General features: G+C 44.5%; 2 protein-coding genes across 18 annotated transcripts in view; one reads left to right on the top strand and one right to left on the bottom strand.

Annotated features, from left to right (window-relative positions):
• Positions 1–1459: 1459 nt before the first annotated feature.
• Positions 1460–13308, top strand: LOC120900401 (intersectin-1). 6 transcript variants are annotated; one of them, XM_040307346.1, is made up of 14 exons: positions 1460–1529; positions 1965–2542; positions 4026–4715; positions 4787–5199; positions 5279–5376; positions 5450–5625; positions 5706–6090; positions 6177–6350; positions 6418–6675; positions 6737–6993; positions 7068–7257; positions 7323–7742; positions 7811–7940; positions 8091–8912. In XM_040307346.1, exons 2-14 carry the CDS (start codon positions 2382–2384, stop codon positions 8294–8296), a joined length of 3558 nt encoding a protein of 1185 aa, XP_040163280.1. In that variant the 5' UTR covers positions 1460–1529; positions 1965–2381; the 3' UTR covers positions 8297–8912. The 6 variants fall into 6 exon arrangements, with proteins under 6 accessions (XP_040163280.1, XP_040163282.1, XP_040163283.1 ...); XM_040307348.1 differs by lacking the exon at positions 1460–1529 and adding an exon at positions 9228–13308 and having other exon boundaries at positions 1536–2542; positions 8091–8264; XM_040307349.1 differs by lacking the exon at positions 1460–1529 and adding an exon at positions 9079–9221 and having other exon boundaries at positions 1536–2542; positions 8091–8264.
• A 1042-nt stretch (positions 13309–14350) lies between these two features.
• The window catches only part of LOC120900884 (sodium/hydrogen exchanger 3), a 56375-nt gene continuing 50658 nt past the window's right edge, over positions 14351–20067 (bottom strand). For 11 of the 12 annotated variants that reach the window (XM_040308456.1, XM_040308462.1, XM_040308466.1 and 8 more), the window contains one exon: positions 14351–18453. In XM_040308456.1, the coding sequence (XP_040164390.1) occupies positions 18099–18453 (355 nt within the window). In that variant the 3' untranslated portion in view covers positions 14351–18098. The remainder of the gene's footprint in view (positions 18454–20067) is intronic. The other variant, XM_040308470.1, reaches the window with a different exon arrangement.

Raw genomic sequence — 20067 nt, 5'->3', positions numbered from 1 at the left:
TTTTGTCGCTACAACCGTAGTTGATGTAAGCCATAGTCAATAATGTGCTTAGCTATCGAATTACACACATAAAGATAATCTATTCTGCTTATGGTCGGGTCAATTCAAGACTTGAACCTAAACATTTGCTAAATCTTACAACTCGACGACTATACCACGGGACCAGCCTAAAATTGTTCATTGAATCATCATAATAAAAATTGCGCTACTATACCCAAGCGCCACAGATTAAACTTAAACGACTGAAAAATTGAATATCCATAGAAAAAAAATGAAAGCTCCACAGCTTCATTGGTTTGATCAATAGATGGCGTATTAAAACTAATCATTATATTGCTATCCTTTTCTTGCAATGTGTTTCGACAAGTTTCATCTTATAGCTGATGGCGCTATCTGTTGGTGGGATTCCCCAACCAGTGGAGCTTCATTTGGGTACCCAAGTGCCACAAATCCACTAAACGACCACTTAACGCCTTCTAAACGACTCAAGCTCTCTACCTAAACGAAATATAGAAAGACTTCGTTTAGCAGATGGCAAACGACTCATGCATTCTAAAAATAGCGAAAAAGCTGATGGCGCTATCTGTTGGTGGGATACCCCAACCAGTGGAGCTTCATCGCTTGGAGGAGAGCTTTCTCATTTCCTTTGTACTGTTGTATGGTTTCGCATTGAAGTTATGCATCGCTAGAACTAGAACGGCGATACGATTGTTTAAATACTTAACTTGAATACAAACCATCAGCAATGAAGCAAGTGAGTTTTGAGCTATGATCGTTAGTGTTGATATCCACGTATCTGACCACATGACCATTCTTATAGATTTTTGCTCAGAAAGTTAGAAGGCTATATAGGTCATGATAAGATGAAACTTGTCGAAACACATTGCAAGAAAAGGATAGCAATATAATGATGAGTTGTAATACGCCATCTATTGATCAAACCAATGAAGCTGTGGAGCTTTCATTTTTTTCTATGGATATTCAATTTTCCAGTCGTTTAAGCTTAATCTGTGGCGCTTGGGGCTTGTTATGGGTTCCAGCCGCCATAAGTAGGACTTACTATCCTGCTATGGAGGGTAATTCAATCCATAAGTCACTGAAAGCCAACCCTACAAGTGGTACAGGCAGGCCTTGACCAACTACGGTTGTTGAGCCGAAGAAGCAGAGAAACTGAGAGCTTTAGTCATTTTGACGCCTTTTAGCAATCAGTTAAGGCGTTTGTAGCACTTGAGTAATTAGACATTTGTTAAGCAGTTTTGTGACAACCAGTCATATAAGTCCTATAGCACTTAAAGAAGATAAATATCAATGTAAGATTAAATTAAATTAAACAGTTATTCGAATGAATTATCTTGTTATTTTGGTTTTGCTGATACCTACCTGTTTATTTGTTTCTTGGGTATCAACACTCTCCTGCCATTTCTGCTCATTGGGTGCTACCAGCGAGTGACAGATAAACAAATTGTACCCTCAGCGCAGAGTGCGACTGTTGTACGGTTCCGTTTCTGCTCTTGCTTCCAACAGAAGAGGTGAGCAAGGCTGTGGTTCTAGATTGTAAAATTTCACTTGCAAATCGCGTCCGCAAAGCGCTGAAAGTGCGCTTTCCGTGCCCGTCGGAAAACGCAATTGTGTCGTTCGTGAAGGGTGTAAAAGTCGCTGCAAATCAAGTGTTGGTGGGCTCGTGAAGAACGCACTCCTCCTCTGCTACCGTGTGAGCGTGAGCCAGCGAAAGAAATCGATATACAACTTTCTATTGAATCGTGTCCTGCGCATGGTGGTCCTGTTGTGTAGGCTGCCTGAGCGAGCTTCTATATTCCCTTCTTGCAAGGGAATAGAACTCCTGAAGCAGCAGGACCCGTACGCTCTTGGGTGAAGAGGTGTCGGGTGGGAAGGGCGAGGGTGCTATGTGTGTGTGTGTACCCCCAGAGTGACCTGAGGTGATATCATTTCCTTCCAATTTACAGCTCGCAACAACCATCGCACAGCACCACGAAAGTTAGTGCGAATGCGATCTGACCACCAACAAACGGTGGGCGAGTGAAAAATACGCCAGTAAAAAATCGGTACGAGTGAAAAAAGTGAAAAAAGCAGTACCGCCTACTACGATAGTGAGTGTGTGTGGTGGTGCTGGCAGGGCAGCAAGAATTTCTTCGCTGCTCCCGGGAGTGCCCTAGCAGCAGCAGCAGCAGCAGCAGCAGCAGCAGCGGTTCGACCTAACTTCGCTCGCCACGACCGCCCACAGTGCATGGATATTACTGGTGGCCCTTCCCCACTGATAAACGGTCACTTAGAACCGAACGCGTAGAACGTCGAGCGAATATCTCTTGTGTGTGTTGTTATCATCAACCAGCACCAACACCACCACCAGCACCAGCAGCAACATGAACGCATCCGACCCGTTCGTGATAACGTCCCGCGAGAGGCTCAAGTACGAGGACCAGTTCAAGTCGCTGCAGCCGGTCGACGGGGTGGTGACGGGCGGGCAGGCCAAAGGATTCTTCCTCCAGAGCCAGCTGCCCCCGCAAATACTCGGCCAGATATGGTAAGCTTGTGTGTAACTCACCCCTCTATATGCTGTTGGCACAACACAGCCCGTCGTCGAGAATGCTGCTCGCGCGACCATTCTCATGGGTTCTTCGTACTTGTGTGGTACCATTTTTTTCGCCCCCCTCTTCATACTCTTCACTACTGTTCCTTCCCGTGTTTCCGGTTTCCTTTCGCTTACATAACTGCAAAAGTGCAATTGAACCCGCGGCAACCCCCGTCTCTAGCAGCCACTCTAATGGATGTGCTTTTGTTTTCGCCTCGGAAAAGGGCTCTCGGCTAGGCCTGGGCCTACTGGGATCTTGATTTCGGGCGAATAATTTCATATCCTTTTGCTTGCTTGTCTGCTTTCCCATTTCCAACTGGCTCACGTGACTCGCGGCTCCTTTTTTCGTGCTCGCAACGGAGCAGGCTTCGTCGGCAACTCGTCGGGCAGCAGCACCGTGGTGAATGGTTTTCGGAGCATTGTAGATACTGTGGCAGTGTTACATTCTATATTCGCTGATATCATATACGATTGATGGTTACTTTCGTCAATGTCATTCGCATTGATTTTATGAGGGGAAGGCCGACAGTCCGTCATCAGTGTGGGGCGGCCCCATTATCAGGCGAAGAAGTGTTAATGGAATTGTTGGAATGGTGCGGTATATGTGTGCCACGGTACTGTAAATCGCCCTATCGTACGCGTGTCTTAATTGCATTAAATAGGCCGAATATAGAAGCATGTGGGCAAGTAGAGTCATCCTCTCCTCCAAATAAAGACCTCCAATCACTTGTTACTCTGGTTAGCCACAGAGAGACACACACACAAGGTCCTTAAAAACACGCGTAATCTCTCCCTTGGCATAATTTATGCTCCCTACGTCCTTGCCCAAGTGCAGTACCGCGAATCGAACTGTGTTTTCAACGACCGAAAACCCCCCAAAGAGCTTAGAAGAGAGCTCGGCCCAAAGCTCAATTACTTTCCACCCTGATGGGAGGAGGCTACATGGAAGCCGAGGGATATGGTGCTCAAACGAGTCGCCCAATTCGGCCTAAGCACTCGATAATGTACTTCTCTGCTTCTAGCTGGTGCCTAATTAATGAGAGGTTTGCACTGAACTCTGGCGGGTTGTTCAGTAGTTCGTTACTCTCTGCCCCGTTACGGTTGCACGGGGGCGCTCCCCGTTCTAACTAACCGTTCGTCTGAGTATTATCAACGTGCTCACCAAGGGCGTACGGAATGTGTGTTGTTTACCTATGAGTCATCGAGTCGAGTTGACACAACGTCCTTTTAACACATAATAACGAAGCGCTGTTTGCTGTTTATCATCTTCGGATGTGTAATATTGATCGTTAGCAAATTCATAAAAATGAAAAGCTTCGTTCCATTTGATTTGATTTGGCTTCTAAGAACACAAAAGACACCTTCTAATATTACAATTTATTATGATTTCCTCTGACACACAATCCCCTCCCCCCTCTTTGCATTCTATTTTTAGGGCCCTTGCCGACACGGATGCGGACGGTCGAATGACGCTGGGCGAGTTCAGCATCGCCTGCAAGCTGATCAACCTGAAGTTGCGTGGATTCGAAGTGCCGAAGGCACTGCCACCGACGCTCATCGCATCGCTCACAGCCGTCGGCGGTACGCCCATCCTAACGCCCACTTCCGGCCTGAGCCCGCTCGATCCGCTCAAGTCACTGTCCGGTTCGATCGGGGTCGTCCCGCAGCCCCAACCGCCCTTGATGGCACCGCATGCCGTGCCGCACGCGATAGTGCCCCCACTGATGAACAATCAAATGGGGGTGGCCCCACAAACGGTCGTCCCGGGCATGGGACCGGGTGGTGTGCCACCGCCCAAGCCGGCTCTTCCACCGCAACTGATCGCTGCGTCCGCCGCAGGCCCACCGCTCATCCCGATGGGCCAACCGTTGATTCCGGGAATGACAGCACCCGTCCAGGCCGCTGTCATGCAACAGCCACTGATCGGGGGATTGGTTGGGAGCGCTCCGACCATTCCACCGACGGCTGCCGTAAAGCCACTGATCGATCCACTCGGAAGCGTGTCGGCGGTACCGCTAGTGGGCGGTGTAGCAGTTCCGGCTCCACCGACACCGCCCCATTCCGGCGGTGGAACACCCGCCCGCTCGATGTCTATCTCGGAGCGGGCCCCATCTATTGAATCTCCGTAAGTGCGGCAACGGATATGGAAGGGATGGAAGTTGCAGCTTACTAATGAAACTATTTCCTACTCTCTAGCGGACAAATTGAATGGGCAATCAAGGGTCCGGCCAAGCTCAAATACACCCAGCTGTTCAATACGACTGACCGCAACCGCAGCGGCTTCCTCACCGGACCGCAGGCCCGCAACATCATGGTGCAGACGAAGCTTCCACAGGCGATGCTCGCCCAAATCTGGGCCCTGGCCGACATGGATACCGACGGTCGGCTCGGCTGCGAAGAGTTCGTGCTCGCCATGTACTTGTGCGATATGGCCGCCGCTGGCGAGAAGGTTCCGACCACGCTTCCGCCCGAGCTGGTGCCACCGTCGTTCCGCAAGGCCACGTCGCGCCACGGTTCGGTGGTGGGCTCGCGGCACGGTTCCGTCTCCTCCCAGGGCGCACCGGTGCATGCCGCCGTCGAGCTTGATCCGCTATCGGGACTGCCACAGTGTAAGTGTGTTGTTCTGGCGAACAGTAGGGCAAAGCGAGAGTGCAGGGAAGCTAAACGATTTCATTTGTGCATCTACAGCCTCGTTCGAAGACAAGCGCAAGGAAAACTTTGACAAGGGTCAGGCCGAGCTGGAACGGCGACGAAAAGCGCTGATGGATATTCAGAAGAAAGAACAAGTGAGTGAGATGCTTTTCGGGTGAACGTTTTGAACAGTCTTAACATTGCTTAAATCTACATATTTTCGTGCAGGAGGAACGTGAGCGCAAAGAACGCGAAGAGCAGGAAAAGATCCGCAAAGCCAAGCTGGAGGCTGAGCTTAAGAAGCAGCAGGAGCTGGAGAAAGAACTGCAGCGCCAGCGCGAACTTGAGCAAGAGCGTGAGGAACAACGCAAGCGCGAGCTGGAGAAAAAGGAACTCGCTCGAAAGTACGCTCAGTGTTCAACTGTTATCTTTTAATTGGTAAATAATTGTTTTTTTTTTTGCTTTCTGTTTTATCACAAACCAGGGAAATGGAGAAGCAACGCCAGCTGGAGTGGGAAACGCAAAAGATCGCCGAAATGCAGCAGCACCGGCAGCGGGAGCAGGAGAACGTGCTGAAGCTGAAGGCGCAGAACCAATCGCTGAGCGTCGAGCTGAGCACGTTCAACGAGCGCATCAAGGAGCTGTCGCAGAAGATCTGCGACACGCGCGTCGGCGTGACGAACGTCAAGAGCACGATCGACGGTATGCGCACCACGCGCGACACGCAGATGGCCGAGATGACGCAGCTGAAGGCGCAGGTGAAGGAGCAAAACCAGCGGCTGGTGCAGCTGAGCCAGGAGAAGGCCAAGCTGGACGCGAAGAGCAAGTCGGGCGAAACGGAAAGCCAGCTGCAGTTCACCAACAAACAGGTGTGTGTGTGTGTGTGTGTGTGTGTGGATCGGATAGTGAGATTTACTTTCTACTGGGCTAATGGTGTGTCACTTTCTCTCCTCAGATTGTCATACAGCAGCTGAAGGACAAGCTAGAAAACACCAAGCAACAGATCGAAAACAAAACGACCGACATCAATCTGAACCGGGACCAGCTGGTTGAGCTGAAATCCCAGCTGACCGATCTGATTGACGCATGCGAGCAGCTGTACGGTGAATACGACATGCAGAGAATTCAGGTAAGGAGGCCAAAATTTAACTATTAAAACTGCTCTTACATTGTGCCGCTTTTTTGAATATTTACAGATCTTGGAGATGAAAAACAACCGCAAAAACGAATCGTACAGCAGTGCGTGGGATACATCCAACTCGTGGGGCGCTCCGGATACGACCACGACGCACGCAGCACTCAACAGCGAACCGGTCGCACCGACCGCTAGCGTGACAGCTAGCTCGGGCGAGGATGTGCAAACGCCACCGGGCTACGTGAAGTACCGGGCGATCTATGAGTTTAGTGCACGAAACAGCGACGAGATTTCATTCCAGCCCGGCGATATTGTGATGGTAATTGAATGGAAATGGTCAATTTAGAAGCCTATTCTACTCTGCTCTCTCTGCTCATTAGGTACCGCTGGAGCAGAATGCCGAACCGGGCTGGTTGGCGGGTGAAATAAACGGTCACACTGGTTGGTTCCCGGAATCGTTTGTCGAAAAGGTGGACAGCAACCTGAACGTGGTCGAAGCGGTCCCAGAAACGATAGCGTACAGTGAGCCGGAAGTTGATTACACGACCACCACTACTACCGCCACCTCCATCGCCGCATCCGCCGCCGCCACCGCACCAGTCGAAGAAGAGTATCACGCACCAAACGATAATACAGAGTGAGTGTGAAAAAGAACTCCCAGCCAGCAGTGGGAAGCGATGTAACGCCCGTTTGCTGTTCGTACTCTTTCAGGGCTACCTGCAACGGGGATGTGGAATATTATGTCGCCTGCTATGCCTACCAGTCGGCGGAGGCAGGCGATCTTGTGTTTGACGCAGGGGAAACGATCGCCGTTTCGAAGAAGGAGGGCGACTGGTGGACTGGCACCATCGGCAACCGGACTGGTATTTTCCCTTCGAACTATGTGCAGAAACACGAGGGCGTAAGTAATCCGATCGGAGAGGCAAAAATACTTCAGTGTGTTTGCTCAACGCATTTCCTTTGCAGGAGGTTATGAACGGCAATCAAGCGACCTATAACGAGCAGCCGGCCATGCACCAGGAACCGGAACAGCAGCAGCAGCAGCCGCAAGCGTACGAGCAGGAAACCAAACGAAAGCAATCGGCCGCCGCTGCCGCCGGCAATACTCAGGACGCGGAGGATGCACGCAACCAGGCCGAAGCGGACTCGGAAGTGTCCCAGATCAATACTCAACCACCTTCCGGTGCGTCCGCGAACGAGGAAAACATTCGCTACTCCTCCATGTCGATGACGTCGGCCACGCCCAGCCTGCGGCGCAAGGGCGAGGTGGCACAGGTGATCGCACCGTACGAGGCGACCAGCTCTGAGCAGCTATCGCTGCAGCGCGGCCAGCTAATAATGATTAGAAAAAAGACCGATTCCGGCTGGTGGGAGGGTGAATTGCAGGTGCGTATTGGTTGCGGGCGTAAATGATGCTCGACAGATTAAACAACCACCTCTTCTCTTCCTCACAGGCAAAGGGCAGACGCCGCCAGATTGGTTGGTTCCCGGCGACGTACGTGAAGATACTGCAAGGTGGACGAAACAGCGGCCGCAACACGCCCGTATCGGCCAGCAAGGTTGAGCTGACGGAAACGATTCTCGGTAAGTACGACCCGACTGTTCAGACTCCTGGGCACAATGCCACCGTCACCATTTCCACCCATCACCACCACCACCACAACCACCTATGATTTTGTTTAGCAGTTGAGAGGCAAATTTTGAAAAAGACTTTTTTTCCCCATAACTCGGTAGATAAAGTCATCGCACTGTACCCGTACAAAGCACTGAACGACGACGAGCTGTCCTTCGAGAAGGACGATATCATTAGCGTGCTCGGCCGGGATGAGCCGGAATGGTGGCGCGGCGAGCTGAACGGCACCACCGGTCTGTTTCCGAGCAATTACGTCGGCCCGTTCGTGTCGTCCGGTAAGAACGGCAAATCTCCCGCCGCTAGTTAACACACACATCCACACACGAGTAGTGCTTTAGTAACAGTCGTGTAGTCCTCCTGGACGTGCCTGCTTTGATACGTTGTCTGTGTGAATCTTGCGTTGCGTTATGATTCCATTTGTAACGGTGTGTATAGTAACGTTTTGTGTTGTAGCATTTTTCTCTCTCTTTAATTTCGTTACGTTACGCTTTGCCAAACATCATTCCCATTCATTATACTCTTTGTGTCTGTGTCTACGTTATCCGTTGTGTTGTAACGCGCGAATCGAGTGTTTTGTATATATAGATATGACTAGTTTGAAGGAAATTTGATCCGATTCCACACACAACACCAATCGATAAAGTTTAGGTCAGTTTAGTGCCTTTAAATTTTATAATATACCAAGATATTATATTCTTTGTATACCTTTTCCTCCCTATTTCGTACACTTTCAAAGATCTATTTACATTCTAATGTATCGTTTCATCGTTTCTTGCGACTGTCTGTTAAAAGCACGGTCTAATATCATACCACAGAGTGAGATAAAATACCATAGGATGTACTACTTTTTGTTGTCCAGCGACAATTATACTCTAGTAAAGGTTCCATTATTTATATACATTCTTCATTAATACTTTTCCCAACCAGCTCTTGTCATAATTATCTCTATTTCGATAGAAAGAAACGTACTTTCGTATTTTTGTTGTACAAATAGTTGTGTTTGTTCGCTTTTGTCTGTGCGTTTTTTTTGGGTTTATTTTTCTAATTTAAATACAGCATGATAAACAGATTTCGGATTGTTCTTGCTAGTTATATTTTAGCGCAAAACGGCATTGTAGCTGCATGATGCAGAGGAACAAAAACTTCTGCTGCAATTCACTTGTTGTACCGCTGCAAAGAAGCGTATGTTATCTCATATCTCTTTCTAAAACTTTCCACCGAATGCTGCGCGCGCGAAGGTAATGTATAACGGGCAGTAGGGCTTTCTGCTACCGTAACCAAAGCCCAAAATGACACGTTAAATCGGGACGGCTTAGTCAGTGGTTTCGCACGGTTCAGCACCGCCAGCGCTAGCAACCCGTACCAGGCGAACTATGGTCCCAGCAGCAGCACCAACGATAAAGACGACGACAGACACGCTGTGGAACGTGCTGAGGACGATCTACACAACAACAACAACAATAAGCGATACCACAACAATAAAATCAATAACTATAACACTAATTATAATAACGCTAACTGTAACGATAACACTATCATTAACGATAACGATATTATGCATCAGTGCAACAATAATAATAATAATAATCAGCTAATCATGCGAGCATTTCAGCGGCAGGCGCAGTAGCACCACCACCACCCTTAGTGAAAGACAAAACCCTCTTCCCCCCCTGCCCCCTTCACTGTTATAGGTGTATAATGTTAATGTAGAATTCAGTCAAACAAGAACGAAGGAAAGGGAGGGTTGGTTTAAATTGAATTGAACGCGCGCATAGCGAAGGAGCGAACCACGCATAGTAGTATTCTATTTACACAAACACAGACATACACACATATACAATCATCGAACACAAACACACACACATACAAACTTTCCCTCGGCTCACTTTTGTCTGTTTCTCCCTGTCTTTCTCTTCCTGTCTAGAGAGGGATTAAAATGCAAAAATGCAAAAAAGGCTATGCAAACTCTGTTGAGGGTTGTTGTTATAGCACTAGCAGACCGCAACAAGAATGAAGTATTATTCGATTCTGTTAATTATAGTAAGATAAGTTACAACTGTTAAAGTGTTTAGCAAACCCAGAGGGCTTGGGCTTGGGTCGATGGTTCGCTTTCCCAAACCAATCATAGCCGCGTTTTAGTCGTGTTTTCTTTTCACTCTCATTTAAGCCATACAGCTCTGTTTAGTGAATCAGAGAGAGCGTTCAGTGCGCGCAACTATTCTAAAAGGGGGATTTGGCGGGAGTTTGTGGCACCCCTGAGTTATGCTGGCGCTAGAGTGGTGGGAAGAGGCTCGTGTTTTTAGTGTCATACAAAACCAGGGTCGAGACATTGACGGCGATTTGTAGATATTAACGAGCGTAGATATTTAGCTGTTGTCCCTCTCTCTCTCTATCTCTCTCTCTTACGCGCACCGTATCTTTAAAGCAATGTGACTTCGGTGAACTTACAATCACAGCAGCCGTGTGTAACGTGTTAAAACGTTTAGTGAATCTATAAAAAACCCTACTGCAATTGTGTTTGTTCCGTTAGTGGCTGTAAACGGGGTGAAGACACGAAAAACTGATAAACATTCCTAGAAGTGAATTTAGTGATCTGTAGCGCCGCCTAGCTGTACGAGGCTCTTCTTCTACGCATAAACGGTAGGAACGGTCTTATCTTTGGCTTGTTGCATTCAACACAAACATAAACAGAGTGCTAGAGCGTGGGGGGAGGGAAACAAAGCAACCACAGCGTCTTTGCTTCGTTTTGCGCTCATTTTGCGCAATGCATTTTTGAGCAAATCAGTCAGTATCTGTTGCAATGCGCATAGAAATGTAATGTATAGGGACTACTACGATGTTGTTATTGTAGGGTAATTGTTTTTATGTACGTTTAAGGTTTGAGTTTTAAATGGAGCAGCTCTACTCAGTTTTTTTTTTTTTGTTTTAGGTACAAACAAATGGGAAGAAATCGTTTTGCAACTATGCATTATGCTTGTGTTGCTGGAAGCAAACAGAAAAGCTAGGATTAGCAAACAAACCTCCTTTCCATTGGTAGTAACGATGTATGATGTATGTAATTTTGTGTAAAAATTATTTAAAAAAAAGATAGACACACACAAAAAACACGTTAAGGATGTGCCCCGCGCAAAGCCACAGAGACGATTCTCTTATTGTCAGTGGGCCTGATTGCGTTCGTTGTCAATTGTTTACCGTTTTTGTTCGCTAAAAAAAAAATCGTTATCCTCTCAGCGTGTCCAATGATAAGTACTAGAAAAAGCCCGTTTATTGTAAGTGTATACTATTAATTAAATCGTATTTATGCCCTCGTTATTTATTGCGAACGTTTGATTCGTGTTCATCCAAAAACTGGATAATCAATTACAACTAAAAAAACGCAAAAGCAAGCAACTTTACTCTCTCTCTATCTCTCTCGTTAAGCTCGTTAAAAACAACCCAACACACACACAAAGCAAGAAACAAAACTCGTTATCCAAATTTGCTAGTATGATGCTACTGAAGCAAACCTATATATATGAATATATATACCTACACATATGCAAATATATACATATATTTAGACCTTACACGAAAACCTCTGGAAAATCCCCTGGAGCCCCTCCCGATCACCTCTCTAAGTATGTATATCCCTAAAGCAAAAAACAAGCGATGGTTCGCGGGATTCAAACAGTACGAGGGGGAACGATAATAAATGGGGTTCTTACTTCAAACCGAAGTGTGTTATCTATTTATGCTGTATTGCAAAAAAAAACAAAGGGCGTTACATGAATTTAGTAGTGCGGGTAGTGTGCGCGCGGAATCACGGTTGCTGAACGCGCGTGTATTCTATCTATCTCACCACTCTCTAACCTCCCATATCCTAGTATCGATTCGGCAATGCAAAGTTCAAGCTGATAGAGTGTTTAGGTTGTAGCTTCTGTTGTTCCCCAATTGCCAGGCCGGCCGCCTTCCTTGTACGATCCGTACCGTACCGTATCGCTGTACCATACAGCATCATAATCAAGAGCAAGCACACACACATACACACACATAAACACACATTCACTCATAAGATATGCGTAAAACTCATGTGGGAGAGAAAAGAAAATGCATACATAAGTGTTAAGTATCAGCAAACTAGTGCAGTGGAAACCACAACGAGAGTTGCTAAAGTTCCAACCTTTTCCCAAATAATTGTACAACACTTTGTGTGAGTTCCTTTTTCAGCAGCAGCATATTCTCACTGGCTAAAAATCTGCAAAAACGTTCCGCGATCCCAACTGTGTGTTGTGTGTAAATGTAAACGGAAAATTTGGGGATAAACCCTCCAAAAGCTATAAAGCAAACACGGAACACACACACCACAGCAAAGCAAAATCTTAAAATAAAGTTGAGAATAAACATGAGAATAGTAGTTCCAAATGAAATAGAGAAACAAAGAAAGCAAACAAAAAACAAATCGAAAGAAATAGTTTGTCAATTTAATTGTTCAACTCTTCTGTAGCTCTTTGATGGTTGTACGATTTTAATTTTAGATTATTTCAAACAAAGATTTTTGTTCTTTTATTTAAGCTCTACTATATGTGCTTTATCGCGCCACATAAAACGAAGGTTCTAGATGACATTATAAGCCAGCACTTGCACAGATAACAAATCTGCTACAAACTGTCCCACCCCTCTGTAGCGGAGTGGATGTTGTATAAATCCCCCCTTTTACGTACACAGCAACAACAAAACAAAGAAAAACAAAGCTGCTAGCGTAAGCACGAAAGATGCAACACGAAAGACTAAAACAAAACGTACAGCAAGAACCCACAGCTTCTGAACTATATACCACTGCAAATGGACAATTATTAAGCTCAACCATAACAATATTACAAAAAAACATAAATGTAGAAACTATAATGAAGACACATAAACGAATGAACACAAACTTATGAACAAACAAAACAAAAAAAACACAAGCAAGTATGCAAACAGAAGAGGACAAAATGGTCACTCAGCATCATCATCATGTTTCATTCTGTTTTAATCATTTTCAAAAACCATTACGTGTAACAATCTGTGTGAATGTGTATGTTGTTCTAATTCATAAAAAAGGAAATGGGGAGGGCAAAAAACACGGAAACAATATATTTATTTATTTACCCCGTTGTTTACCGTGTTTACGTGGAAGAGACAAAAAACGCATGCAAAGAAACACACTGATACACTGATGGAACAGGAAGCAAAACTAAAGCAAACAAAAAACAAACAACAAAATAATGGAAGAATATGAAAATATGTACTTTGGAAAAATTCACACGAGACAAATAAAACTGCATTATCCATAACAATAAACCATTGCCAGTGTTTCGCGTAAGGAGGATGAAATAATCGAACCGAAAACACAAACTCTAATAGTAATGCAAACAACCGAAATATATTGTGGGGATGTATGGGGAGGGCCGATCGTTAATTTTTATCATTATCAACATCATCAAACAACACAGACAAAATGAATAAATATTAAAATGCGAACACATTAACTTGTTGCGTTACGTTTATGATTCCATGGACTTTTGCATGAAAGAAAATAGAGATTTAAAATATGATGCCGGTTTAATCAGTGGCGGCTTGTCAAGCTGTGCAAAACTGTTAAATTCGTTTGCTTAGTTTGACAAACACGTTAATTTGTGAGCTTTTAGAACATTTCTATTATATCAATCTATTGAAATGATGAATATTTAAGTAATTATTAAAACAAAAACAAGTAAATCTCGATACAAACTAAAGAAATTTTTGCCAAGGCTCAGACACACCGAAATGTGTAACGATGAAATGTAACGCCTCGTAACGCTTCTTTTTTTCAGTCGACTAACCCGCCGACTAACCGTCGACTAACCGACGAAATTTGCTGTTTGTTTCGTTCTACATCGGAAAACAACAATTTAACACAAATTCTAGTGATTTTTTTTTTCTTAAATTTTCTTACCAAAATTGAGGTAAACTTTCCACTGTTATTGTTGACATTAAAAAGCATTTTTTTAGGCTGTCATTTCGTTTTCGTTAAGGTGGGTTTTCGGTGTGTCGGAACTGGTGCTTCGAGTTGGTTCCCATTCAATTATTGTATGTTTCCCAAAATTATTTACTAACTGTCCTAGAATTTATTAAGCGTTTTTCGCTTTTTTTACAAAGCATTGGTTTCAAAAATGTTATTGAAACGACGCTTATAAATCAAAAATGATTTAAAAATACATCGTGGGACAAATCCAAAACATTTCGAGAAACAAACCAAAACTCCACGGGAAATCCTGTAATAGTAGTCTTTTTTTATTCTAATATACTTACCTCATTTATTTCCTATTTCTCGACCGAAAATGTAACACACACGTACGAACGATTCGTTTTCAATTCTCTTCTTCTCCTTCTTCGAGTTTATTATACACATCCCGTCTGCCTCTCTGCCACACGTGCCACGTTCAATTACATACTTACATTGTTTGCCCTTCGCCTTTCCCACTTAGTAGATTGCCTATACTCTTTCTATCTTCTTCTCTCTCTCTCGTTCTGTTATCTATTCTTGATCCATTAGGTTTCGTTTATTTTTCTGGTTTTATTTAACTACCAGCCATCCTGCTGTTATTAACCCGTACGGTATTGTTCGTTTTATTTCTCTACCCTTTGCATTTCCCTTTTATTTTAAATACAGTACCACCAGCGGAAACTGTCGTACCAAACAATCGACTGTCCTTAATCTGCTTTATCTCGCTGGTTGTGTAGAAGTTTTGAGTTTGTTTGTCTATTTGTGTGTTACTTTTTCGTTCCTTCTTTGTATTGTTTTAACATATCCTCATTCAAATTACAATTGCAATTATTGATTGAGTTAGTTTCACAAACAGGCTATTGTATCCTTTTTCTTCCCAATACCACCCTCCCCCGCTTTGTGCTTGCTTAGTTTTTAGCCAAATGTATCACCTTAAGTACAGTTTCGTTTTAAAAGTATACCACTCCTCTCTGCTGGTGGGCTTTCTGATAAGCGCGGCTTCTACACTCACATTCCTTATTTCGTTTCAATCTCTCTCTCTCTCTCTCTCTCTCTCTCTCTCTCTCTCTCTCTCTCTCTCTCTCTCTCTCACACACACACACATACGCATCATCCCCCTTCATACCTTTTTGCTTCTTTTCCCATTTTATGTCGGTAATGGTGCAGATGCTCTGCTGCATATTCTACTGCTGCTTGCGAACAACGGGGGGAAAAGGTTTGCCTAAGATTGGGGGGTTTAGGTGTCGTGTATGTGTGTGTGTAGGTGAGGATCACCTGGGTCGGGGGGTTGTGTCACTGCGGACAAAAAAGCACTCCCGGTTACGCCAGAATAGGGAGGGGGTGGGGAGAGAAATGTGTTGCGTTTTACTCTTGCTTGTTTATTTTTATTATTTTATTCACACTTGTACGCGTGTACAGGCTGTTGCTGTAAAATGTTTAGTTGACCTACAGTCGTTAAGGTTGCTGCTATTATTATCAACGATGTATTGGTTTTATGCTATCCGCAGTTCACTCTGACATGTAATGGCCGGTAACGCCCCAATGTAACGCCCGCGTAACGTCGCTGCCATCTTGGATTGGACAGACAGTGTGTAATTGTTTGTTTTTGTTTTTGTTGGCCATCACTTGAATTTTCCCACTTTTAATCCAAGATGCCGCTGCTTAAAGCCCGTACCAGGTGAAATAAATTGCCCAGTTTAGTTTCCCTTGTAGTATTTAAATTTTAAAGATTTAAAGTAACGAGTAACTTTGACAAACATAATGGAATAATGCACCTTAGAATGCGGAATTTAAAACGGAAATCATAATAATATCCATCTTTTCAGAAAAATCTATAGACAAAAAAATTGCTCAAAAAAGAATAGCATAATACCGAAGAAGCAAACAGCAAACGCGTTACGATAATGCACAGAAATGGCATAATTAAGTATCTTGGTTGTACCAACTGGTAAACATGACGCGTAATGGTCGTAACGTTCGTAACACACTTCTTAATTTCCACCAACTGTACTCCTACTAGTAGGCAGCTTACCGTAACACACGTAACTGCACTTTTGTGTGTGTGTATCTTACTGCTTTCGAGGCGCGCCCTCTCCCACACGCCTGCTACCCTTCTACTGTCCAAAAATAACCTCAGTTATACCTAAACTGTTACACCCCGATACTGTTGAGTAATAATACCTTCTTTATGTTTTTGTGTGTGTGTTTTCTTTGTTTTTGTCATTGGTCTACATAATGCTACAATTCAATAACTAAATACAATTCTTCTTTATTCGGTAAGCTAACTAAATCATAGCGTATTTGTGCCATCCATCCATATCAGCATGGGAGCAAAGGATCACCGGTTTAAGTAACTGTTGCAAGGTATAAGAACTTGATTTAATATCTCCTATTGGGTTTTAAGTGTTTTGTTCGCGCGTTTTGAGCCTCTCTTCCTCATTGAAAGAAATTCTTGTGCTTTAAAGAATTAAAAAATCAAGGCAAAACAGAGGCCAGAAACTGTGAACATTGAAATTAGATATTTACTACTTTGGAAGCAAAGCGTCAAAGCATTGCATCTGATAGTTGGTTGGCTGTGTTTGTGCAGCTCCACAAGGTATGTTCTATCTGTCTAGCATCTAAACGTATCCATCGAAACACGGTAGATAGTTTGGACGTACTGCGCCAGACGGATGCTGGTAACTGATCTTTTTTTTTTACTATGTTTCTTCTCTTAGTATGCTCTTTAGACACTAAGAGACCTTAATCAGCTTCCACCATTTCGATAGAGGCTGCGTGTAGTTAAAAATTATCCCTACATTGAAATTGTCTAACGTAACATAGTTTGGTGGCCTATCGGAGTTGATCTTTCGATGTGGATGGTGGTGCGGGAGTCTCTTCTTACTTATCGACGAAAGAAAAGGTGCAAAATTTGAGTTGAATTTCTACCCAAACACTACACTGTTCAAAACTAAAGCCCCGCGCGATTTCGGTAGAGGATGTGAAGCTGCCACTAGGTACGCGCTAGGTGCGTCTAGTAAATCCTCTGCCAAATATGTAACCATACACATACCTATCTGTCTCTAACCATTGAATGTAGCAAGTAGATCGATCTATTTCTTGCACGTTGTTATAGCACCAAATTTGTGTGTGTGTGTGTGTGTGTGTGTGTGTATTTTGTATGGGAAAGGAAGCAAAATGTTCCATGCCCTTGCGTCAATGAAACTAGCACACGATTGTGTAAATTATGTAAAATTAATCGTTTATACTTTCCCCCTCGTTTTGGTTTTCACTACATTACAAACTAACGATCGATTGTTTTGTCGTCTTTTAAAATTTCTACTCCCACAAAATAAACTATTCCTTTCTCACAGTTCCTCTTTTTTCCTATCACCTTCTCTCTATCGTTCTTACTTTGCCTGCAAACTACTAAGTACGACTGGGTACAGCTTGGTTCACTTTTTGACAGTACAGAGCGTTCGCTAGTAACGCTCTTGCTTAACACTTAACGCTTCCCACTGAACGCAAACGGAATGATTTCGAATACTTTCTGCAAACGTAACGCAACGATCAAGTAGATAGTAGTTGTAGTAGTAGTAGTAGTACTATTAGTAGTAGTAGTAGTAGCTCATAAGTGAACGAACACTCCAGCGTTCACGGTCATTAGGACACGCCTCCTTTGCTACCTTTTCGGATATGCTATCTGTGCGGTGCACGACACACCAGGTTTAATTGAGGCTACGAGAACGTGAAGCGTTACACGCTGCATCACACGCTAGCGTTACACACCCGACACGTGTAACCGCCGGTAACAAAGTAACGGTAACGGCCTACTCATTGCCCGTACACTGTGCTCTCCCTCTCTCTCGCTCTCTCTCTCTCTCTCACTCGCACGCTAAGGCATCGGGTACTGCTCGAATGCGGAAGTTTGGTTGGAAGAAGCGCTAAACAGGTTGCTGGGATTGCAAAACTGCCCTCCGAATCACGGTTGCTTGTGTTGTGCGTTGTTTGCGGCCGCATTTTGCTTGGTCGGCCAACCAGTGATGCCGCCGCCAGGTGCTTCCCGGCGGACAGACAGATGTATTACCACGATAGTGCGAGCGCGACTACCCTAGATGAATATTTCTCATATGGGGTGCTGCTCGTCCGCACAGTCTTCGTCCTCATCGTCGTCGTCCTCGTCGTCGTCCTCGTCGTCCTCATCGTCGTTGTTTCCCGCGCCATTTAGCCGGCGCGTCGCGTCATCGGCCCGGTGACGGTCGCCACTGCCCTCCTCCTCATCGTCCTCGTCCGAGTCGGTGGAGCTGGCGGAAAGCAGGGCCGTGGTTTGGGGGTTTACGGGGCCGCCGCCGACGGACCGTCGGCCGGCCGATTTGGGCGTGTTGGTGGATGACGCTTTGATTAGAGCTGGTGCTCGGCGGGCTCCGTACTTGTCTCGCTCGGGCAGGGATTTGGTGTAGTTTTCTTCTGGGATTGCCTCGCTGGTGTGTGTGTAAAGGCGGGATGGGTTGGTACGGATCATTTGGTGGGTGTTGAGGGATTGTTGAAAGTTTCAGATGAAATGGGAAGATTCATTCAACAACAAAAAATGGGATTTGGGAACAACAACAGAATCCAAAAGGAGCAAAAGTACGCAAACAAATTGGATTGAACGAGATTTAAAAAAAACGTTGCAGGGTAGGGAGAGAAAGAGAGAAAGAGAGAGAGAGAGAGGAAGAGAAAAAGAAACAAAATACGTATATGACAACAGTTGAATTTATACACAGCGTCGATGCGCGCGTCTACGTAGCGAACAAGTGAACGAGTGGAGCTAACAGTGATATGCAGTGTGGTTTCAATGGCAAGTGTTGATGCCACCGGTGTGAATAGTTTATGTTTACAGTTCACTGGAGCGCAGAATATAAGAAAGAGAGAGTCTATAAGGCCGATAAGCTACGATAAAGGAACGAGGAAACAATACACACTACGGTGTAAATTATGCACTACTGCAGGCGTAACGCAGGCGGAATAATGGGGCTTTCAACGTTGGTGTTTCCCCTTTTCTTTGTGCATTGGTGATGCCAAGCACCCGATGAATGACGCCGCCAAGCGAACAACTAAGTAACCAACACCTCGGCACTTAAACTCAGAATGGAAACTATATAACAACGAACGCAACAGAATGTAACGCAACGTAACGCCTAGTAACGGAAATTGACTACCACCGAATGGGAACGTTGAGGTAGTAAGAGAAATGCGTTTTTTTCTACTACAAGGATGGCACATTGTACTATGACACTAGCAAGATCAAGCTGTAACGGATTTTACACACATTTGGTTCTACTTTGCTACAAGCAATCTATTCTACTGCTGCAATTTGTAAACACAAGAAAGTTAAACCAATGCTGCGAGTAATTCCCGTTAGTAGATGTGATGCAATTAGTTTTTTTTTTCTTATTCAATAGGAAAGTGCGAAAATGATGACAAGCATTTTTTTACATATGTCTACTCGGTGAATAAGTTTACCAAAATTAAAAAAAATCTATGACATTCGCAATGGAGACGCCCAGTCTTTCTCTCGAAACACGTGTTTATTTGGCAAATTTATACAGCAAAGATGGTTAGATGGTAATATTATTTCATATAGGACAGTTTGATTATTTAGAGCGTAAATTGTGATTTTAAACATGTTATACAATGATGATGTTAAGGAAAAATTAGTAAAAATGCACATTTAGATAATTTTACACAGTTAGTACATAAAATAACCCATCACAGATATCTAACTACACCGTAGGAAGAAAGGGTTGTGTGGTTTTGCGCTACCTTACAAAAGCTGACATGCCAATGAGCTATGAAATGTAAAACCAATTACACTGAATAACACCTAAACCCTGAGCCAAGATGAGAATGAACCCGTTTCCTATACAAAGCGTACACACTATAGGTACGCTGGCAAAGCAAAACATATGCATGTGTGTGAGTGTTGTTCAAATGAAACCCAGATGAAGATGAAGGAAAACAGCACAGCACGAATATTTCACCCATTTTTGTTTTCTACACCGGGAGACTGCATTTACGCGCCTTTCTATTTTCTTTCATCACCGCAACACCGT

This window comes from Anopheles arabiensis, chromosome 3, assembly GCF_016920715.1.
Source record: "Anopheles arabiensis isolate DONGOLA chromosome 3, AaraD3, whole genome shotgun sequence".
Lineage (NCBI taxonomy): Eukaryota > Metazoa > Arthropoda > Insecta > Diptera > Culicidae > Anopheles > Anopheles arabiensis.
The sequence above is the reverse complement of the archived record's forward strand: the minus strand, read 5'-3'. Positions and strand labels throughout refer to the sequence as shown.